Source organism: Calypte anna, chromosome 26 (assembly GCF_003957555.1).
Source record: "Calypte anna isolate BGI_N300 chromosome 26, bCalAnn1_v1.p, whole genome shotgun sequence".
NCBI classification, from domain to species: Eukaryota; Metazoa; Chordata; class Aves; order Apodiformes; family Trochilidae; genus Calypte; species Calypte anna.
In genome coordinates, this window is record NC_044271.1 from 4532995 (window position 1) to 4552077 (window position 19083).

General features: G+C 51.5%; 1 protein-coding gene across 1 annotated transcript in view; it reads left to right on the forward strand.

The window, feature by feature from the left end:
- Positions 1-19083, forward strand: part of LGR6 (leucine rich repeat containing G protein-coupled receptor 6) — a 107313-nt gene that overhangs the window by 36917 nt on the left and 51313 nt on the right. The window contains exons 3-4 of the mRNA XM_008499531.2: positions 7490-7561; positions 18278-18349. Of these exons, the coding sequence (XP_008497753.2) occupies positions 7490-7561; positions 18278-18349 (144 nt within the window). The remainder of the gene's footprint in view (positions 1-7489; positions 7562-18277; positions 18350-19083) is intronic.

Genomic DNA, 19083 nt, shown 5'->3' on the forward strand with positions numbered 1-19083 from the left:
TCTGATCCCAGTAGCTCAGGGTCGTGGTGGCTTGGAGGTGAGCTGGTGTTTCACACCTTTTACAAATCCTCCTCTTTCTCTACCCCTATTTTAGAGCCACCTCAGGCTCCTCAGGAGGGTAAAGTTTCCTGCTCAGCAGAGCTCAAGGCTCAGGTTGTTCATGAGCTCCAACCAAGGAACAGCAATTATGGGAAGGGGAAAGAAAGTTCCAGAATGTGTAGATGAAGCTTGTGTCCCATGGACACTAACAAATGTGCTTTGTTGGACACCCTGCAGGCTGCTAGATCCACCTGAGCCCTGAGCTGGTTCCTCTGCACCCATCTGTGGGGGGTGCTGGCATGCGAGGAGCAGGGTGGGTCACCCGAGCCCCCCATGGTGTCCAGCCAGTCCCTGTCCCACAAGACATTTCTCCATGGGCTCAGCTGCCCTCTGGAGACCAAATCTGGCCATGTCCCCAGGGATGGGAGGCCATGCTGTCCTTAAGGCACAAATGAGGACACCAGGACCACTCCAACTCAAAGTGCTCACTCACTGTGTGGTCTCAGTGAAGTGATTTTTTCCTGCCACTGCCTCTGTTTACCCATCCATTAGTGACAAGAATGGGGCCTCTGAGGTGTGCTGGGAACTGTTTATCATGGGTTCTGCCTGGGAGCTGCTCAGGAAGGTGTTGCAGATGCAATTAGCACTCCTGCTTGGAGGTTGCCAAGAGAAGAGCTTCTCCAGTTTCAGCCAGCTTTGAAGAAGTGCCCCCACTGAGGACTTGATGGAGAGGCCATCAGCCCCTGCTCTTCTCTGTCACCCTCAGCAGCTCCACCAGCGAAACAGAGACAGGAGAGGCAGCACTGGGAGCAGGCACAGTCCCAGTTTGGGTCAAACCCCCAGTGATAGCAGTGTTCAGACCTGGGCATCACCCAGGCAGCCCCATGTTTAGTGTTCCTCCCCTTTATTTCTTTCTTTTGTCTTGTCTTGGTTTTTGATTTTTGTTTTGTGTGTGTTTGGGGGTTTTTGGGGGTGGTTTTTTTGTGTTTTGGTGGTTTTTTTGTTTTGTTTTGTTGGGGGGCTTGGCTTTTTTGTCTTTCTTTCTTTCTTTCTTTCTTTCTTTCTTTCTTTCTTTCTTTCTTTCTTTCTTTCTTTCTTTCTTTCTTCTTCTTTCTTTCTTTCTTTCTTTTCTTTCTTTCTTTCTTTCTTTCTTTCTTTCTTTCTTTCTTTCTTTCTTTTCTTTCTTTCTTTCTTTCTTTCCTTCCTTCCTTCCTTCCTTCCTTCCTTCCTTCCTTCCTTCCTTCCTTTCTTCCTTTCTTTCCCCCCTCTCTCTTTCTCTCTTTTTGGCAGCAGGAAGATTGTTTAAAGTCGCTAATAAATTCCAGTTAATGAAGCCTGAAAAGCCAGAGCTGGGAGCCAAGAGAAATAAGAGCAATCAGTAGAGAAGGAATAGAAAGAGGATCTTGAAAGCCAGGCCGTGGGAATAATAACATGTTGAAATGTGTTCACCGGCAAGGGCTTTGTTACCACGCTTTGAATCCAAAACACCAAGTGCTTGGTGCCAAGAAGAGAAACTGCAGCCAAAGGCAGGTGTTCATTGCCATTCACCTCTTGCTTCAGGGCACAGCGGCAAAGATCAGACCCCTTCCCAGCCACTGGCTCTTTCACCTGCCTCTCCTCATTCCCAGAGGCAGAGGGACTCACCGGCACGGGGAGTGCTGTGCCCCAGCAAGCTCAGCATCCATCCAGGCTCAGGACCACACCATGGCCTCCCCCCTGCTCTCCTTCCCGGGCCAGCTCAAGGGCCTGGAAGCCAAGAGGCAGCATAAAACCACAGCAAAATCAAATGCAAGTATGTGTGCTGGGAATGTGAGGACAGGAGCCCTCTTCTCCTCTCCGCCAGGGAAGAAATCCCCTTCTCCCTCTTCTCCACTCCAATGTGGGTGCAAAGAGCAGTGGAGCTCTGGTGGGTTATGGACACCCAGCTGTGTGTCCCTGCCTGGTGCGGAACACCCCCTCACCATCCTCATCAGATCTCAGACATCTGAAACAGCGATTCTGGGGAACAATTTTTTTTTTTTTGTCCAGCACATGGTCTCACTCCAAGGCAATCACACTCTTGAAAGGGGCATCACTGCAGCACTGCTGGCTTTCAGGCATGACTCCTCCTGGGTCTGCTGGCATTTCTGGGAAATGTTCAGGTGTGCTTGCACCATGATGAAAAGTTTTTCCTGAAGTATGTCTGGTGTAGGATACTCCCTGAGAGAGCAACTTTGGTGGGTTTCTACAACACAGCAGGCTGTCAAGGTCTCCAGTGGAGAGACAAATTACATGTGGGACCATGACTTTTTTTGCCGTACTGAGATTTGGAGGCAGCATCACTGCTCTCTTGGTAGACACCTTGCCTGATACATTTATAAATAGCTGCAGGGAAGGAGCTGCAGCTTTGACAGTCTGGACACTGTAGCACGCCCAGGATGCTGCTGAGCTCCTGTGTCTGAGAAGCCACCAGGATGCAAAATAACCAGCAACAAGGGGACTAGCCCTAATTCATCCAGATCTTTCTGTCCTGGTTGACATGCGTCCCTTGGCAGAGGAGGGCACTGGTCATCAATAGAGGGAGCAGGCAAAAGCACAGGGGAGAGCTAGAGGTTAATTCCTCTGATGAGGCCTTCCAAAGGTCATCCCTGAGCAAGCTGATGCAGTCAAATGTTGGCATAGGTGCAGGTGGGGACAGCAGGGGAAGGGCCTCACAGGGGTCCCCAGTCATGCACATTGAGAAATTAAGCCAATTTATTTCAGGAGCCCAGTCAAACTCAAAATGTTTTGAAATTTTAGAGCTTTCAGTTCTTTTTCTATTTCTCCAATCCAAAGATGGCATTCAGCAATTGCAAAACCCTTTCAGGTGAGGATAGATAGCTCCAGTTTTCCTGAAAATTGCCTCCCAGATTACTGCATCTGTGCTGGGGTACCCCAAGTGAGGCAACCAAAGCAGAGCAAAAAGTCAAAACTGCTCTGAAGATTTTGGAGGGGGGGGGAACAAATCTCCCCTGAAATCCTTGACAGTTTGTAATATAAGGGGATGGAGGGAAGATTAGTGACCTGTATTGGGTTGTTCATTAAGCAGTTGTGTCTTATTAAATCTTATTGGCAGATGAATCCAAACCAGCTTACAGATGAACATTTGTGTGGGTTGAAAACTGCCTTGAGGACCATAAACAAAAGCAATGAATGCCATCAATCTATCGAGTTGGAACAGGCCACTCGGCGGGGGGTACAGAGCAGGGCTAGAAACAGGGCTGCAAAGCCTCCTCCCCAGGGATGAAGTACAGCACTAAAGGCCACGTTGGAGGCACCTCCAGGTGATACCAGCCTAGGACCAGCTGCAGATTCCTGTGGGGGAAGGGAGAGTCCAAGCTTGTCTCTTTCCTCCAATGTTCCATGTTTTCACATGCACGACTTAATTGGCTTTGCTCCTGGTTTGGCAGCAGCAGGAGAACAAACTCAAGCCTAGCACAGAACCCCTGGTCCCCTGAGCACCCAGGGAGGGCACAGCCCTGGCATGATGACACTGCTCAGGCAGTCATCTGGGCACAAGTTCTGCCTTGTGACAGTGTTAGTGCTTGAGAAACCAAGCAGAGCAGGAAGATCAAAGGGTTAGGCTGACATACTCAAAAAAAAACCCAAAAAAACCAACACCTCACAAGAGGAAAATTCCACTGGTATATGGACACACGTGTCCTGCCAATGGGCAACGTTCCTGCCTCTTAATATGGATGACGATAAGAGCATCACTGTGTTGCCTGAGCACATGGCATGAGCTATCATGCCCAACAAACAGCCTCTGGGTGTGCCAGGGAAATTGTAGCATGACCAAGGAGCCCAAGATCCAGGAGGGGCTGGAAACCTGTGGTAACTGAACTGTAGCAACCATGAGGTGGTAAACCATGAGTTTGTTCCAACTTGGAGTGCATTGGGAATGCAGATCAAAGCCTAGAGGGAATGTTTCAAGAAATCATGGAAGTGGGAAAGGGGGGGGGGGAGCAGAATCTAAAATCCACTGAACACGCAAACTTTCCAAAGTCAGCCAACTTCAGCTCCCACCTTTCCCTTCCATCTGATCCTTCTCTTCCATCAGTCACTTCAAATCCAGAGCTTTCCCTTTCTCCAGACTTATCTCATGGTGACAGCAGGGTATACACCTGGACAGGTCTGCCTGTCCTAAAAAAAGTCATGAGCGGCCTAGAGCATGGATGTGTGCTGTGAGACAGATATTCATCCCTGCAAGAGCAGCTTCTCCTCTTCCTCCATGGCCTTAAACTCAAGGGAATGCCACTTCTCAGGCCTTCTTGAGGGATTATTACTTCAGTCTTTTCAACAGAAGAAGTGAATTAAGAACTGTTTGAGAGGAAGTGAGACTGGAAGCATCACTTCAAATGTTATTACACCCTTTTAAACAGAAGGAAGGGACCATTCCAGTGGATTTCCTGTGGGATCTGGCTTCTGCAGATACATCCAATGGGAGATATCTGGAGAGTTTGAGGGATAGGGGCAGAGGGAAGCAACCACTGGGAAAATTGCCAACAGGGACAGAGGAATGGTCACACACAGGGGTTCTTTTGTGTCTTGAGTCTCTCACATGAACAGGACCTAAAAAGATGGAAGAAGGCATCTCTTCCCAGTGGCCACTCCTCCTGCTGGACAGGACATACCAAAAGATCTGCCCATTCCCAAGCTACTCTGGGAGGGACAGAGCAGCCACTCTGACTTGCCTGGGACACCTGGTACCACTGGTATCACCATGCCCTGACCCACATAGCAGTACTCCACAGCCCAAACCCAGACCCTGGCTGCACCTTCTGGCCATGTAGCCCTCCAGGAAAGCAAAACCTTGGCCTGTGTGCTCAGACACAATGTCCCAGGCTCTGTATGCACACAGGTGAGCAGAGCCCATCTGGGACCTTAACAACCCTGGTAATGGCCCTGGGAGGTGGACTGAGTGCAGTGGTTTTGGCTGGTACCTCCCTTTGTGCCTTCTCTTTCACTTGGTGTGGAGCTCTACACCTTGGGCAGAAGAGCTGAGCTGTCCTGGCAGAAGGGAGGAGGGAAAGGAGAAAGAGGCAGAGGCCAGAGGTGAGCCAGGGACACAGTTTCAGCATGGCAGGGCCAAGGACAGAGCAGCAGCAAGGAGGCATGGCTGCCTCTCCTGAGACTGGAGGATGCTTTCTGCCTCTAAATTCCCCCAGAGATGGTGCCCAGGGAAATCAGGGCATCTCCTGCAGATTTTTTTTTCCCCCTTCATGTTCTGTTTTGCCCATGGTGCTGAGACACCACGAGCTGGATCAGGAACTGTCCCACTAGCACATGGGGCTCCCTGTCACCCTGTGCTGAGATCAGGAGCCCCAGCTTGGGCTCCAGCCAAGCTCCAGGCTTCTCTCCTGCCAATCCTGGAGGTCCCAGATGCATTTAGGGACCTGGCAAACACTCAAACACACCCAGGAAGGTGAAGAGAAAGGTGCAGAGCTGCCAGAAAGCACCTGAAGAGCACATTTAACCCTGAACACCGCTGGCAGTGAAGGCGTGGGGCAGGCAGGGGCTCCAGGAAGGTGAGGACAGGCAGCCCCCCGGTGGGATGATGCTGATTGCCGAGCAGGAACACCCCTCCTCCAGGCAGCACTCCTGTCCCCCGGACAACACTCCCTCCCTCCCATGTGGAAATCAGCAATCAAAAGGAGCAATTACCCCAAATCACAGCCCCCGAGTGACAAATAGCCCAACCTGCCAGGCGGGACCGAAGGGCTGCAGGTTACAACCTGCTCACACACATTAAAGAGACGACCCTGTGCTGTTTATACTGTCAGAAGCCTAATTATGGGAGCAATTTTCTCTAGATTCCCGAGGGGAGAGACATGGAGGGAGAGAGCTCGGGCACCCACACACTGCTGCTCCTCTGCCACCAGTGAGCGTGGGCCCCCAAAACACCTCCAGTCCTCCTCAGGAGTTCTGCAGAGTCCTCACTGCTCCCTGCTTTCTGCCTGGATTACACCTGTCTCCTTCCCAGACAAAACCTCGTAAAAAGAAATGAGCTTTATCAATGCTAAATGAATTCAAGAGCATCTATGCCTGGTTTGGACTTCCTGGGAGAGTGGAGAGGAGCCTGGTCACAAATGATCTTCTCAATAGTCCACTCCAAGTCAAATGGACAACACTTCTTATCCTGTGACCCTGGAGGAGTCCAACTTGGACCACTTGGGTATCAGAAAGTAAAGCACAAATGCAGTAGTGTTTTGAGGTCTTAATCAGGTTCTTAACTTGTCTTCATGATTTCTGGCTGATGGGCACTGCGACTTGGTCCATGTTTGTCCTCATGAGAAACAGGAGGATGAGAAGATTCTCCTTAGGTCAAGCCTAAGTGGGACTCATGAGTCCTGGACTTTACTCCTAGCTCTAGCACAGGATCCCACCATGGTGTCTCAGGACCTCAGTCCTCAGCAGTGAAAGTGATGGTAGCAGTGATGCAGTTTCCAATGTCAGTGAAAAATCCAAACACTTGTTAATTTCCCAGCCTGCTCTGGGCCTTGATGAAATTTGAGCACTCTGGTGCTATACAGTGGTGAATCCCACAATTTTCCTTGGAAAAATTCTTTCAGATAGTTTTGAAGCCTGTCCCCTCCTCTATGCTGTCCATCCCCTTGGTCCCACTTTCTTTTCCAATGCTGCTCTTCCTTTTGTCTTCTTCTCCCATCCCTTCACATTCATCTTCATTCCTGAGCCTTCCCAGGCTGGTTTGTCACTATCCCTTTGGAAAAGGGAAAGACTCCTATGGCTTTCTCCAGCCATAACTCTTCCAAGGACCACTAGAGTGATTTTGGAAATCATACTCAGATAAGCTGGCTCTACTGGGGCACCTTCCTGCTATTCACAGCCTCCAGCCCCTTCCCTGGTCCGCCCTCTTGGCAGAGATTCCAAACTCTGGTGTGTGGAAGGGGCTGTGCTCACACAGCTCAAAGCAGGGAGTAGAAGCAAAGTGGCATCAAGCTTTGTTGGACAGGACAAAAGAGAATCTGCATGAGGCAGAAACAAGCCACATTCAGGCCAAAGGGACAGCTAAGGGTCCCTGATTTTGGGTAGTCCTCCCAGGACCATGTATGCGTAGAAAACAGCTGTCCCCTGCTTCCCCCTGTCTGCCAGGGGCAGGAAGGGTCTGTAGGGTGGGCAGTGCCCTCTGGGGTAATTTCTGTGGCGTGGAGTCCTCCGTCGGCATCCAGGGAATGGCTTGAGACACAAGCTGTCCCTGGGTACTGAAGACACTGGATTTGGGTCTGGCAGAAGTCATAAGCTCTTCTTTTCTTTGCCTGTTCCCCAAGATCCTGTGTGAGGGAGGATGATACATGAGGGCTGCCCAGGCTCATGGTGGTGGCTCAGCTTGCAGGAATTGCTGAGCCCTTGCAGAGCAGGGACTGTCATGACATGGATGCTGACACATCACTGGGTCTTCTTTTCACTGCAGACGCCTCTCTGGAAACAAAATCTCCAGGATCCCAGGGGAAGCTTTCTCTGGCCTCTATAGCCTGAAGATTCTGTAAGTAACTCCCTCCCCTGCATTGCCACCCCACCAACCCCAGCCTCACCACCCAGGCCATGCACAGGGACTGGCAGAGGGACAAATTCCAGGCCATGTGGTGCCATTGTTCAACCCATGCTGGTTAACATCCCCCAGGATGAGTGGGGAGCTGTGTCCCACCCCAAGGACCCTGCACTGCTTCCTCAATTCTGCTACAGGAAACTATGAGCAGGCCACCTGCAGAAGGTTCATGATTTGTATAAAAATGTGGTGTCCTCCTAGATGTGGTGTCCAGACCCCAAACTGACCCCCATCTGCTCTGCTGCAGAGTCTCAAGGTTGGGTTGGATCAATCCAAAGGTCCAGATAGCTGCATGCTGGCAGGCACCATGGAAAGCTCTTGTGGCCATCCTGTCCTTTGCTGCAAACTTCTGCATGGCCCAGGAGGCTGCTGCAGGGAGTGACCTTCCCCTGGGAAGGATGGGATCCTTGGGTAGTCTTGTGGCCATGCTGCCCATGGGGGTGATAGGGACATGCAGTTGGATCCAGGAGCATTACAGCTGCCTGCCAATTGCCAGTCCTGCTCAACAAAGTCCTCCTTGTCACTATGGACAAATCACCCACTAAGTGACAAAGCTTTCCAGCAAATTCCTTCCCACTGTGGGCTGAGGTCACTGTTGGTGCAGTCCCACTGCTCCTTGACTCTGTGATGGTCCCACAGGGTCCGTGAAGGGTGCTGAGGTGGGAGTCCCCTTCTCCCTTTCAGGAACCATCTTAAAAGTTTCCTGCAATAAACATTTCATCCCCAAGGGGATGTTTTGAACTCAGCCACAGTGTGGAATTGTTGTAGCTGGTCCAGTTTCTACAGAGCAAACAGGTACAAACCTGCTCCCAGGATTAGAGAGTATAGGGCTGTTTACTATGTCTTCTGAAGATGTAAAGTATGAATCCTGCCCTAAATCTCAGAGCTTATAGATTTATCCATCCCCTGCATTAGGCAACAAATCAAAGGAACTGAGGAAAAACCACAGCTCTCCCACCCAATTTCAACAAGAGGAACTTTCTACTTCGGCAACGCGGGAGCTTTTAAAGCCTCTTTTGATCAGTTTCTATTTGTGTCAGGCCCAGGTAACTTCTGATGCAGGGTTACAAGAGCTCTGCCTCCCTTTCAGAGCCAGCCTGGTCCCCCATGGGTTGCAGGATGAGGTCTGAGGTCTCCCTGTCCCTGCCGCTCATCCGCGATGGGCACCTTCAGAGCTGCACCAACGGCAGCACCCGGGCAGAAGTTCACAAGCACTGGGGTAAGGAGAGGCTTGAAGGATCAGAGCCTTTCCAGATGGGAAATACTTGCAGAGAGAAGCCTTCCCCAAGCTGGTGTCTTCCTGTCTCAGGAGCTGCCTTGCTTTGGGGGGGGGGGGGGGGTGGCACAGGGTGGGCACTTGGCTTTCACCCCAGCCCCTCTGCCCGCAGCCTTCCCTTCAAATTACTCCAACCCCTTTCCCATGGAGTTGAGCAGAGGACAAGCCAGCTTGAAAGTCAGGGGAGGAAGGGTTGATGTTCACATCCAGGCCATGCCATAGACCTCTTATTTAAAGATGTTCCTGCTTTCAAAAAGCAGGGACACTGCCAGCCCTCAGTTCACTGGGAGCATTTCACTTCCCAAAGGCTCTGATGTTTTCCTGGCTCATTTGAAGGAGTGTGTTGGGCTGTCATGTGGAACATCCTCTCATTGCTTTCTGCAATGACCCTTGGAGCTCCACAGGAACAAGGTCCCTGGCAGATACAGCTGCACCATCATTCACCCTCAGCTATTTCTCTGGCACAGTGACAGTGACACCAGCAGAGAGGGGCATGAAATAGATGGGCTGCTCCCTGGGAGTCTGGGGGGAACAGGACTAGGAATTCTTACAGGACAGATCTTAGGAGCACAGGCTTAGTAACACTGGAGAGGTTCTTGGCAAGGATGGGGACTGTCACTGATTTCCTGTACTGGGAAAAAAATAAGGAAAAGCAAAAGGTACTGAAGGAGGCTGGTGAGGGCCACCATATATTTCCTTCAGGATCTTCAGATCACTGCAGCAGTGGTGTCTCCCCAGGGACCAAGGGACAAGCAGTGTCCTTCCTGGCACTGTCCTGCTGCAGAGCCACCTCCCCTCTGACCACCCCGGAACAGTTGGAGTGCAGGGAGCCTTCCACAGCAGCACCACAACCTCCCTGACCATGCAGTAAAGTCCCCAGAACCTCCTGTCAGGAAGGGTGATAATATTGCCATTTTACTGGCTGGAAAAAACAAGGCAGGAACTGATCTTGGAAGCAGGGTTGCTCCTTCCCAGCAACCATGCATCTTCCCTTGGAATCTGGTTGTGCTCAGGGGTGGAGAACAGAGCCTGAAGAGAGAGAGACCCTGGGGCTCTCATCCTGCTCAATGCTTCCTGGCAGTGACCAAAAATCCTTGTCCTCATCCCAAGCCATGCACCACTTCCCTCTTCCAGCTCTGCTCTTCCTCACCTCCCTGATGAGCTGGCTGCTCTCTGCATGACCTACAGACACTCTGAAACTGAGGAGACGAAATTCTACCCAGAAAACTGTAGGAGGCATATTGGGCTTCTGGGAAACTGCTGGGATTTGTTGGATGCTCTCATTTTGAATACTGCGGGTGCTAAACATATATTGGGTGTGGGTAACCAACATCAGGGAGGCCCCCAGCCTGCACCCAGCCCCCCAGTGTGATCCTGCTGCTCCTCTGGATGCTGGCAGGCTTTGGCCAGGCCACTGTCCCATCTGGGAACTGAGCTGCAGGACATGGAGGAGCAGGAGAGCAGCCAGAGGACAAGAGGCAGAAGGGTGAGGAAATGCCAGATCCTCACCTGTGGGGAGACGTGAAGAGAAATTACAGGGGTGGAAGGAGAAGATAATTGAGATAATTGGGTCTGGAAGAGAAAAGGCTCAGGAGGCAGTGTGGGAAGGTCAGGCAGGGAGATGTGGAAGTGCTCGCACACCACTGCTCACTGCTGGGGCAGGGCTGGGCTGGGCAGGATGGCTCTGAAGTGGCCCCTCTGCCCATGCCCTCCTCCTGCATCTCCTGCCCACAGCTGCTCCCTGGGCAGCACAAGTGGTCCAAGTGTCCTGGTGTCCCCCGGGATGCTCCCAGCCCCAGACACTCTGGCAGCTGCAGATCCCTGCTCCAGCAACTCCTCCTTTTCCTCTGATCGCTCTTTTGTGCTCCACTCCCACCATCCTGCCATTCCCAAAACACTTTCTCTCTTCTCCTTCCTGTCTCATCTCCTCACCCCCTTCTCTGCCTGCACACGGGACAAGTGCAGGACACCAAGAGCTCCCTGAGCTTCCCTCCTGCTGCACCCAGAGAGAGTTCTCCCAGGCTGCATGTTGAAAGGCTGCTGGGACCCCTCTGAGATGAGGAGCACCCATCTCATGGAGGGCCATGGGCTTGGTGTGAACGCTGGGTGCCCTGGCAATCCCTGATCATCAGCCTTGGTTCTGCTTCCATGCTTCTGAAAGGGAAACCTAAGCCCCAGGGATTGATCCCCCGGGGATCTGCAGCCCCCTGGACTGGGAAAGCTCACCCGGGGGGACACTGCCATGCCATGCCCAACACTGGGGGTCCTGCTCCTGCATGTGTCCCCTTCTCGGGAGATATTCAAAGCCCACCCGGGTGCAGTCCTGTGCAATGTGCTCCAAGGGATCTTGTTTTAGGGAGAGAGTTGCACCAGCTGATCCCCTGAAGTCCCTTCCATCTCTGAGGATTCCGTGACTCCATGATTGGGATTTCTTTCTGCAGCCCAGGTGTGATGGAGATACAAGACACTGGGTCCTGCAGCTCAGTGCAGTAGAACGATTCACAGTAGTTAAACATCCAGATGATGTGCAGCTGAACACAGGGTGATAAAGTGCTGCTGGTGTTTTAGTGGGACACCCATTGGATCTGTGCCTCCATGAAATACAAGCTTCGTGTTCAGAATTCATCAGTGGAGGTATCTGCAGTCAATAGTAAAGCAAAACCCACTCTTATATTTCTGCTGGATCGTGATGCTTTCCATCCAGTTAGTAACACAGACTGAGAGACTTTCCAGATCACCACCAGTATGGGCTGGTTCCAGGATGGAGCCATTTTGGCACAGCCAGACAATGTTTTAGGAAGATGCTTCAGAGACCTCTGAAAGCCCTGGGGTGCTGGGCAGTGCTCTGGTTCACAGCAGCAGGACAGCAAGAGAAATTCTCAGATTTCAGATGCTGGGTCTGGGACAAGAAGCAGTGCTTCTTCCCAAGGCGTGTGGTTACTTTAATAACTCCGTTTCAGAGCATAAAGAGTAGCCACAAAATAGCTGCAAATAGAGTTTGATTATTTTCTAGGGACAGGGCCATACTGGTATTAAACAAAAAGTTCTTCATTCAGCCTCAGGCTTAAGAAAGAGCCATCTCTGCTCCCTGGGAGCTCAAGTTTGAGCAGGAAAAAGTCATGCTGCATCTACCACTGGATATCTCAGCATGACTTTTCTTCAGTCTGATATTAAAGACAACACTGCCAGGCCTCTGGTGACTGCAGTCAATGCTTACATGTCATGTTAAACCATTCTTGCACATTATATTTTTTCATTAAAAATCCCCTCAACCACTGCATACTGCAGGATTTTGGCAAGAGGTAGAATAATTGTCCCCAGGCCTGTGTGATGATGTAGCTGATGTATGCACTACAAGGAGCACATCCTCATCTTTGTAGCATCTGCTTCCTGGGGCTCCTCTCTACTGAGGTGCCCAGGAGCTGCTGCCAAAAGAGGATGGTAAAAGGTTTCAGAGGATAGCAGGGCACCTGGAGAGCTGGGACAGGGTCACAGGGCCCTCTGTGTAAGTGGTGGCATTTCTCCTTTTGGGCTGCTGGTCTTGTACAAGATAGAGGAGGATGGTAACTGAGGACAGCACCCACAGCAAGAGTCCTGGGCTCCAGGTCAGCTCCAAGGATGGCTGAAATATTCTGAACTTGTGTGAACAGCATGGCCAAGAGGGATAAACCTTTGCAAAGCAGTCTAGCCTCATGTCCCTGAAAGCCTTGGGCATGCCCCTGTCCCCTCATGTTCCCCCAGAAAAGGAAGCTGTGTGCTTGGAGGATGCTGCAGGGATCTGCATGAGGACCCTTGGTGTGCTGAGGAGAGACTGACCAGGGAGCAGACATGGGCTGTGAAGCTGGACCACAAGATCCCAACAACCCTGAGATCCCAGATCCCACTGACCTCAGCCTTTCTCCAGAAGCAACTCTCTTTTCTCCTGCCTCTCCATCATCTCCTGTCTCCAGTTCAACCAAAATTCCTGGTCTTCGCTGGCTTTCCTACTCCAAGCTGCTGCTTTGCAGTAGCCTGGAGACAACCTTAGAGCTTGTCCTCTTGTGCACAGGGAACACTCTCACCACCCACCCAGCCCTGTGCCCACTCTGCTTCATGAAGTTTCTCTATTTCTAAGTGCAACTTTCTGTCTCCAAGCTGCTGCATTAATGACTTCAGTCCCACTGGGCAGTTGTAGTAAAATGAGGTAACCAGGTGCCACTAATTGCCAGGGAGTGAGCATGAGCTTGTGTCAAGCCCACCTGTGCCTGATTAGGGTTGGCCCCCTGGTCCTGCTCATGCGCAGTGGGGGCCCACCCTAATTAGGCACAGGTGGGCTTGACACAAGCTCATGCTCACTCCCTGGCAATTAGTGGCACCTGGTTGCCTCATTTCACTACAGGCAGTTCTGGGTGATGCAGCACCAGACCTTCTGAGCAAGCTGAGGACATCACTGAACAGTGCAAGCAAAGACCATTCAGGCCAGCAAGTGCTCAAAACCAGGTCTGGATAGAGCACAGTCACCTGGGGCTGGCACTGCTCAGGTGTCCATAGTGGAACTTACAGAGGCAGACAGGGATGAGCAGCAGTCCGACTGGGACCAGCATCAACCACAGCTCTGAAGAGGTCATCTTTTATTTGCAGGAGGGTGAGGATTGTTTGTTGGCAGATGTCATGCCTGAATGGCCAGAAAATTGCTGGGATCCAGTCACATCACATCAGGATCCTTGCACGAGGCAGTCCCAGCTTCCTTACAGCCCTCAGAGGTGCAGGCCTGTGCATGATAAAATGTCCCTATCTTGGGAGGCTGAAGTGACTCAGCCAGTACAGGCAAAGGACTGTTACTGCTTGAGGCAACTGTGCCTGGAGCCTGTGCATGGGGATTAAAGACATTCCAACCCCTGCACGTTCCTCTTCCCTCCCCATGGAAGCGTCTCTTGGATGTGCTACACCATTCCCTTGGTCTCAAAGCACAGGCTCTGAGTTATCAAAGAGTTAGGATCTGTCTGGGGATTCCTGAAATGTCCCAGGCCACCTGCAAACCTGCCATCCTGGGCAACAATGGCTTCTTTTTGGGTGGTGTTTTTTTTGATGTGTGTTCTCCAGCCTGGCTAGTCAGTGCCTGTCCTGGACCACATGAGATGCTGCAATTGCAGCTCAGGAGGGAAGGGAAGGAGCAACCAGGGGAGGGGTGGCCACTGGGGAGGGTGGCATGAGCAGCCAGGAGATGTGGCAGGAGCAAAGCCACCCTTGTCAGCAGAGGTAAGGCCTGGGTAGCCCTGGGGCACCGTGTGGGTGGGAGCAGCTGCTGCAGCACTGGGTCAACAGAGCTGGGGATGGGCAGCACTCAGGCTGCTGCCTGCACAGGCAGGATGTGGGCAACACAGGGGCTGCAGGCTTCACATGAGCTGGTTGAGGCTTGCTGAGGATGGGTGCAGTGGGATGGGTGCTCCAGGGTCAGATGCACCCGAGCACTGCCCCCAGAACTCGGGGGGGATCCAGGCTGGGGCTGTGGTTGTGCTTGAAGGCTTTCTGTGGAGTCTGGTGTAGGATTCCTTCTCTACTGTGAGTGTTGCTGCTGCTGCTGCTGCTGTGGCATCTCCTGCCAAGGAAAGTGAGAGGTCTGCCACTGCTGCTTTGAGCAGAGCATCTGCTGAGGGACACATGTGCCAGGTGGGGATGCAATGTGAAGCTGGGAGGGATGGAGGGATGGATGGGATGCTGGAGCTCCAGTCAGGGCACTTGGAGGTGAGGGGCATCCAGGCAGCTGCACCAAGTCTGGAAGGATGGGGAAGTTTCCAGTTTCCCAGAGACTAATTAAGCAGCATATTCTTCCATTCTGGAAAAGTTCCAAGACAGGGGAAACACGGACTAAGGAGTTGATTTTGCAAGGGAAGGACCTTGGCAGAGTAGACAAGCCAGCTTAAGAAGTTGGTTTCTGATGTTCTGGCAATGCAGCATGGTACTGCTGAGCATCAGCCTCCATGGGCAGGGTGTGGGCTCACAGTGCTGCAGAGCAGAACCCCTGGGAGGGATGCACTTCCAAAGTCTCTTCCCAGAGGGATGTATCCATCAGCTGAGAAGCCTTCAGAGCTCCAGAAACTGCTGCTCTGCATCAGCATGGTCACTCTACACATCCTGGAGGGAATCTGGGGAGGCCACATCTTTCTCTGGCCCATGCTTGGGGGCTTGCTCAAGGCCCAGTGCATGAAGAAATCAATGTATTCCCCTGGGGCACAAGGCTGTGTTGGACAGCCTGGCTCTTCACTTGTTCTCTTCCAAGTCCCTTCACACCTGCTTCCCTGGGTGTAGCCCTGCATGGTTTCTGCACAAGCCTATCTCTATGGCCACTTTCCAGGTGGTTTTTTGGGAGTGAAGCAGCGAGAGGAGGCAGAACCAAGAATCTGGCTCTTCTTCCAGTAACTCTGGGATTCACTCCGAGGGCAGGGACAGGACCATCTGCACAGGCACGTCTGTGGAGGAATTCCCAAGTTGTTCCCCATCCTTTCTAAAACATGAACTTCTCCGAAAAAACTGGGAAAGCACCAGGCCCCCTGACAGCCCAAGATATACATGAAAGTTGTTAACTGTAAGACCCTGGCACTTCAGAAATAAAGCATGAAAGTGGTCACTACCCCCAGCTCCTAACCTGTCTCCCTGGGGACACCCCTGTCACCAGAGGTAAGATCTCTGATCCTGCTGTGATCCTGCATTCCCACAGGATTCAGCTGCGCATGTCTGCGGCAGCTGGTCCCAACTCCATCCATGCCTGTCACCTATCCCTTGTCACAGTGCTGTCAACCTGGGACAGATCATCTGCATCTATAGGCACAATCTGTCCTCAATAGCCCTGGGCCATCTCCTACAGAACCTGCTAGTCCTGCCTTCAGATATAAAGATGTCTTTCCTACCTTACTGCAGCAGCTGCTTGTCCTTAAAGGACACAAGTCCATCCTCATTCACCTCTTCTGATTAAGGAACCTCAGTTGACTCATTGTTCCTTTAGTTCATCACCATACCCTTGATCCCTCTCACTTTTTAAATGAAGCAAGTTGGCTACAGGACCCAGTGTCTTGTATCTCCTTCACACCTGGGCTGCAGAAAGAAATCCCAATCATGGAGTCACGGAATCCTCAGAGATGGAAGGGACTTCAGGGGATCAGCTGGTGCAACTCTCCCCCTAAAACAAGATCCCTTGGAGCACATTGCACAGGACTGCACCCGGGTGGGCTTTGAATATCTCCCGAGAAGGGGACACATGCAGGAGCAGGACCCCCAGTGTTGGGCATGGCATGGCAGTGTCCCCCCGGGTGAGCTTTCCCAGTCCAGGGGGCTGCAGATCCCCGGGGGATCAATCCCTGGGGCTTAGGTTTCCCTTTCAGAAGCATGGAAGCAGAACCAAGGCTGATGATCAGGGATTGCCAGGGCACCCAGCGTTCACACCAAGCCCATGGCCCTCCATGAGATGGGTGCTCCTCATCTCAGAGGGGTCCCAGCAGCCTTTCAACATGCAGCCTGGGAGAACTCTCTCTGGGTGCAGCAGGAGGGAAGCTCAGGGAGCTCTTGGTGTCCCTGCACTTGTCCCGTGTGCAGGCAGAGAAGAGGGTGAGGAGATGAGACAGGAAGGAGAAGAGAGAAAGTGTTTTGGGAATGGCAGGATGGTGGGAGTGGAGCACAAAAGAGCGATCAGAGGAAAAGGAGGAGTTGCTGGAGCAGGGATCTGCAGCTGCCAGAGTGTCTGGGGCTGGGAGCATCCCGGGGGACACCAGGACACTTGGACCACTTGTGCTGCCCAGGGAGCAGCTGTGGGCAGGAGATGCAGGAGGAGGGCATGGGCAGAGGGGCCACTTCAGAGCCATCCTGCCCAGCCCAGCCCTGCCCCAGCAGTGAGCAGTGGTGTGCGAGCACTTCCACATCTCCCTGCCTGACCTTCCCACACTGCCTCCTGAGCCTTTTCTCTTCCAGACCCAATTATCTCAATTATCTTCTCCTTCCACCCCTGTAATTTCTCTTCACGTCTCCCCACAGGTGAGGATCTGGCATTTCCTCACCCTTCTGCCTCTTGTCCTCTGGCTGCTCTCCTGCTCCTCCATGTCCTGCAGCTCAGTTCCCAGATGGACAGTGGCCTGGCCAAAGCCTGCCAGCATCCAGAGGAGCAGCAGGATCACACTGGGGGCTGGGTGCAGGCTGGGGGCCTCCCTGATTTTTTTTTTATATCCCACACATTGCATTTTTTGTCCTGCATTGCATTTTAGAAATGTAAAGCTCAAATCGTGGTAGATGATGTCTGAGCTTTCATCTCTATTCTCATGTTCCTTTATCCTGCAGAGTGCAAATCTGGATTGCTTTGGCACAATTCATTTTTCTCTAGCTACACTGACAGTTGCTTGTTTTCCTGTTTTTCTTCTGTGCTTGTACAAATAATTTAAAAGTGAGTCCCTGTTTTCTTTCAGAAATCTAAGAATTGTGTGGCCTAGAGCTCTCCTTTTCAAACATTGTCTCTATAATTATCCTTTTCTAATTTTTCTTTCGTGACACAACTCTAAGTTCTCTGCAGTAAAGAAGTCACAACAGTGGAAAAGTTTCTTGTTTACATCCTTACTCATTTGGTTGCCTCTCTCTCTTCAAGCCATGCTCTGTCCCTTGGACACTGGCAGGAATTACAGCAGCCCTCTAGGAACCATTTTCCCTTTCGTGTCATTTCCAACCACTCCTTGAAGATTTTGAAAATAAAATCTGAGATGTGTAAAACATCTTTAGAAAAGCTGAGGCTCTGGGATGTGCCTCTTATCCCAGGGAGCAGGTGCCTGTGATGTCCCATTTCTGGGAGGAACGAGTAGGTTGAGGACAGAGGATGCTTCAGAGTGAAACCTCAACCTTTCCAGAGGTGTAGAGATTTTAAAACCAGTAAGTTCACATGCATGGTGGTCCAGGAGGTCAGTGAGGCTCCTCATGGCTAACAGTGCCTTCTCACCCATCGTGTTTGCAACTTTCCCACGGGCTGAATAAGCAAACTGCTCACAGGGATAAATCCAGGACAGCTCAGGTGAAAGGGCTGAGGGGTGCAGGTGTACAGTGGGGGAACCCCTCAGAGATCACATCCACACAATCATCCCCCCCTGCAGCACCAAACCCACCCCTGGATTCTCTGCTGGAGGATCCTTGCCCACAGCTTGCTTGCTGGCATCACCCAAGCTTGCAGAACAGTCCTGGGTGGCCAACATGGTGCTTTCCAACCCCTCTACCCTTCCAACAGGAGTCTAGAACAGCATCAGCAACAAGGAGCAACATCCTCCATTTTGGGTCAGGCACTATTTTCCTTTCATTTTTTTTTTTTCTTTAACAAAGTTTTCTTTTTTTTCTTTTTTTTCTTTTTTTTCTTTTTTTTTTCCTGATTATAGGATGCTGCAGAACAATCAACTGAGTCGCATCCCTGCAGAGGCACTGAGGGATCTTCCAAACCTCCAATCTCTGTGAGTCATTAAAAATCCATGTGGCGAGCTGCACAGTCCTTCAGGGGTTCTGGGCCTCCCAGCATTGGAGTCATTAGTTCCTTTGTCAAAGATGTTCTGCCCCTTCTTTCTTTTCTTTTCCAATTAAAGCAAAGATTGCTGTCACTTGGAGTAGAAGGGAGGGGAGGGCAGTGTACAAGGAAGGAATGCTGTCTTGGAAAAGAGCGTTGGATGTTAAAATTTCAGTTCTCCATGTGTGCACCATGATGAAAAGGCACCAATGCCAAAGCATCTTCCAAAGATTGGGGGAAATACCCACCCAAAAGGGGCTCTGTCCCCTCCCTTGTGGACCACAGCGGGGAAGGGACCTGCCAGGGAGCACAGAGGACGCTCATTCATCAGCATCCAACTTTGGCTGTTTTATCCAGATAGAGGGTAGCTATGTCAGAGTAGATTTAAAACACTTCTAGTGATTCAGTCATGAGAAAAATGCTCAGAGGGCTGGAGCACCTCCCCTGTGAAACCAGGCTGAGGAAGATGGGGTTCAACCTGGAGAGGAGGAGGCTCCCAGGTGACTTTATAGTGACTTTCCAATATGTGAAGGTATTGGAAAGTGGGGAAGGGCTTTTGACATGGGAGTGTAGTGAGAGGACAAGGGGAAATGGTTTAAAACTTGAAGAGGGAAAATTGAGATATTAGGAGGAAATTCTTTACTCTGAGTGTGCTGAGCCCCTGTCCCAGGTTTCCCCCAGAAG